Source organism: Trichechus manatus, unplaced genomic scaffold (genome assembly GCF_000243295.1).
Source record: "Trichechus manatus latirostris isolate Lorelei unplaced genomic scaffold, TriManLat1.0 scaffold00117, whole genome shotgun sequence".
NCBI classification, from domain to species: domain Eukaryota; kingdom Metazoa; phylum Chordata; class Mammalia; order Sirenia; family Trichechidae; genus Trichechus; species Trichechus manatus.
In genome coordinates, this window is record NW_004444053.1 from 7,652,691 (window position 1) to 7,657,147 (window position 4,457).

Here is a 4,457-nt window from a genome sequence, read left to right on the forward strand (position 1 = left end):
ACTAGGATTGTCACAGGGAGAGAAGTTTAACAGTGGTCCCGCATCATGCAGTGTACAGTCTAACTAGTGATTGTTAGAGGGAGAGAAGTTTAACATGTGGTCCTTCATCACACAACGTACAGTCTAACTAGCGATTGTTAGAGGGAGAGAAGTTTAACACGTGGCGCTCCATCATGCAGTGTACAGTCTAACTAGTGATTGTTAGAGGGAGAGAAGTTTAACGTGGTCCTCCATCACACAATGTACAGTCTAACTAGTGGATTGTTAGAGGGACAGAAGTTTAACACGTGGCCCTCCAGCATGCAGTGTACAGTCTAACTAGTGATTGTCACAGGGAGGGAAGTTTAACACATGGCCCTCCATCACGTAATGTACAGTCTAACTAGTGCTTGTTAGAGGGAGGGAAGTTTAACACGTGGCGCTCCATCACGCCATGTACAGTCTGACTAGTGATTGTCACAGCGAGAGAAGTTTAACACGTGGCCCTCCATCACACAGTGTACAGTCTAACTAGCGATTGTTAGAGGGAGAGAAGTTTAACACGTGGCGCTCCATCACACAGTGTACAGTCTAACTAGTGAAACATTGGTTACTAACGTGATATCAGAACGATCAGTATGCTTGATTGTATAATCTATAGTTAACTACTAAATGGCATAGTACAAACTAAGTACTCACATAAGGATCGTAAGAGGAGGAAAGAGGCATTTTAGCTTAAAGTCATAGACATTTTATTTTTTAGGAAAGTCTAGCCTTCGCCTTTGTAATATAACTATTCTCAGGTTTATGTATAATAGTTTTTAAAACAGCCCTAGTGAGGTATGATTTATATATCATAAAATTCCTCTTAATATAATTCCTTTTAATAAACTTTATGGTTGTACAAATATCATACAATCCAATTTTAGAGCATTTTCATCACCCCAGAAAGATCCTCCTGCAGTCATTCTCTGCTCCCACACCAAACCAAAAAAACCAAACCCATTGCTGTCGAGTTGATTCCGACTCATAACAACCCTATAGGACAGAGGAGAACTGCCCCATAGGTTTTCGAAGGAGGAGTTGGTGGATTTGAACTGCTAACCTTTTGGTTAGCAGCCCAGCTGTTAACTACTGTGCCACCATGGCCACCCAAACCCACAGCTAATCTACTTTCTATCTCTATAGATTTGCTTTTTCTGGGCATTTCAGATAGATAACATATGGTCTTCTATGTCTGACTTCTTTCACTTAGTATAATGTTTTTGAGGTTTGTCCATGTTGTAGGAAGGAGCCGTGGTGACACAATGGTTAAGCACTCAACTGCTAACCAAAAGGTTGGCAGTATGCACCCACCCAGCGGCTCTGTGGGAGAAAGACTTGGTGATCTGCTCCTGTAAAGATTACAGCCTAGAAAACCCTACGGGTGATTCTCCTCTGTTATGTGGGGTCCCTATGACAATTTGTCAGTTTGACAGCACCCAACAACAACAACCATGTTGTAGTATGTATCAGTACTTTACTTCTTATTGCCAAAGAGTTGTTTTTCTGGTAAAATTGCTGTTTCTTTTTTGATTTTTTTCTTCTTCAGAATCCCAAAATTCTTCTCCTAGATGAAGCAACCAGGTGAGGATATCTTAATAATATATGTAATTGTTTTAAAACAAATTCTTCTCTCACCAAAAACTTTTTATAGTATAATTCAAGGTGATACAGCTGAAAATGCATTTTCCCCCTTACATTTTTAAAAAGTTATTGCATCTGAATTAAATATGAAATTTGGATGGTAGTAGACAGATTGAGTCATATTGGAGGGCTCTAGTTCCAATTCAGACATGCTTTTGATGAATCCTTAACCACTCTGTAATCAGCAAAGGTGCAGAATGCTTTTCTACTTACATGACAGTTTTATGAAGATCAGGGAGTCCCAGGCTTCTTTTTTATAATATCTTCAACCCAAGAAGTTGAAAAATCTTGACCATAGTAAAAATTCACTGTTATCGAAGGGCCACTGTATATGTAACCGGAAATACATGAGTGTATAGTGTGCGTGGCACTGACATCTTTGTTTTCTCGTGTTGCTTTCATGCAAAAGTGCACTGGATGCTGAAAATGAGTACCTTGTACAAGAAGCTCTGGATCGGCTAATGGAAGGAAGAACAGTGTTAATTATTGCCCATCGTCTGTCCACCATAAAGAATGCTAATATGGTTGCTGTTCTTGACCACGGGAAAATTACTGAATGTGGCAAACATGAAGAACTGCTTTCAAAACCAGATGGAATATACAGGAGATTAATGAACAAGCAAAGTTTTATGTCAGCATAATGAAACCATTACTTGTAAATTGAAATAAGAGATTTTAAAGCAAAACAGCATTGCAAGGAAAAAAAAACTTGGAGATTTTATGAAATCTGTAACCAAACTTCAAGTTTATTTTAAATATACTTATTTTTTTCCAGAATGTATATTGTTTTGAAATATACATGTCCTCGAGACCTTTTTATTCAGAGTTTTAATAATTGTAGCTTTCTAAATCTCTGTAGCACTGGAGTTATTTTCAGGTTTTGTATTTTATCTTGGAATACTGTGATTAATATAGCATGACATCTTGATTTCTTTTGCCTGCTGTTATAGATTGAAACTTGTCAAGTGACAACTTTTAAGAGGGAGTTATAAATAAAAAGCCTAATTATTTTAGGCCAGTTTACTAGTCACTGTATAATTCTCTTGGTAGAGTTCTGCCTACTTTGTGACTAATTTTACTTGGTAGACATAAAGTTTGCTTGTGTCTAATTTTCATACAAGATGAAAATCTAGCCCTGTTTTTAAATCATGATAATCTCATAAAGTGAACCTAATTAATATACAGAAATAGTTTACATCATATAGAGAGAAGGGAAAATTTATATTGCTAGTCTGTGACTTAAAAGGTATGAGAGTTGAGGAATATGTGTTAATACAGGATGTGATTGTATTTGAATGCGTGTGGTTTTCAACATTTCTGGTATATGTGATCCTGATGAGTTTTTAAAAAGGGAAGAAGCCCCATCCTTCAAACAGGAAAACTTCTTTTTTCTTTATTCATATATATGCTTCTCTGAGTACTTTGGGAAGCAAGGACTGAACTGCTAGGTATTATCAAGAAAGATGGATAAGAATTTACATTTAAAATTAATTTAACATAAAATTAATTTTACATAAAATAATTTTACATAACATTATCTTCTAAAAATTTATAATTCCCAGTCAAATTGCGTTTTACAGCTTTTTGTCAGTCATTTAAATAGTTTTGAAACTTCACTCAATGAAGCTAAAATCTGAATCATACAACTTTAATTTTCAACCTTACAACATTTGGAGAAAGTTTAGACGTTCTTGCTATTCCACAGAATAACAAGAAACCTTAAGAACTTATTACTGTCCAGAAAAGACAATATAAATAACTCATTTTCTTGTATTTATGGTTATAGTTTTATTTGCCTGAATGTCTCAAAATCCCTAAAGCAATGCTGACCAACCAGTGAATTTACCCTATTCCGTAGCAGTGCTGTTAACTTGCTGTCGCCTCAGGAAAAAAAGTGCCTTTTCTTCATTGATGATGCCAGAACCCGAGAAGTAATTATGTTTATGTAATTAAAATGAAAGTTTTCCCAGGTACTAAAGAGCTCTGAGGAGCCCTAGCGGCTTAATGGTTAAGCATTCAGTTGCTAACCAAAAGGTCAGTGGTTCAAATCCACCAGGCACTCAGCAAGGTAAAAATGTGTCAGTCTGCTTCCATAAAGATGACAGCCTTGGAAATCCTGTGGGACAGTTCTCCTCTGTCTGTAGGGTCGCTATGAGTCAGAATCAACTCAACGGCAACACCTTTGGCTTTTTAGTTTTAAGTTTTCACTTGTTCCCTAATTGTACTGGCAGAGGAAACCACTATTTCATGATAAGCACCAAATTATTTCATTCTACATAAGGGAATTTATTAATGAATAAAATGAATTCAAAGAATGAATTCAGTGTTCTTTGTATTAGTAAACAGTACATTTGTGGTGATCATTTTAATAAGCTCTACTTGTATTCTTCATCCAGTTTACTATGATGGTATGGTTCTCCAAAGGCAAACAGCACAATTACGTGGCTGATTCTGGGAATTCTCTTTGTGCCATAGAAGTATTTGCAAACTGAATTTGATCATTATATATTTTTTTCTAATACGAGATGTTCAGTTGTGTTTTTAAGGAACATTTTATATCATGGATTAAAATTTATAGTGAACTTCATTTGTGTCTGCCACTTGTAAAAATTTTTTACGACATTCACTTGCTTACTAGAATTTCAACTATGGAGGTTCAAGAATAAAGAAAACAATAGCATTAAAAAAAAGCATTACAAATGTAGAAGTGTGAGTAGTAATTACAATTTCCACTGCTTTTCTCCTTGTCTGAGATTGTTACTGTCCTCATTTGTTTGCTATTTGTAAACATT

The 4,457-nt window shown here is 35.8% G+C and overlaps 1 protein-coding gene across 2 annotated transcripts in view; it reads left to right on the top strand.

The window, feature by feature from the left end:
* ABCB10 (ATP binding cassette subfamily B member 10) overlaps positions 1 to 4,252 on the top strand; it is a 45,096-nt gene extending 40,844 nt beyond the window's left edge. For both annotated transcript variants that reach the window (XM_023738476.1, XM_023738477.1), the window contains 2 exons: positions 1,571 to 1,605; positions 2,075 to 4,252. In XM_023738476.1, the coding sequence (XP_023594244.1) occupies positions 1,571 to 1,605; positions 2,075 to 2,306 (267 nt within the window). In that variant the 3' untranslated portion in view covers positions 2,307 to 4,252. The remainder of the gene's footprint in view (positions 1 to 1,570; positions 1,606 to 2,074) is intronic.
* The last annotated feature ends 205 nt before the right edge of the window (positions 4,253 to 4,457 follow it).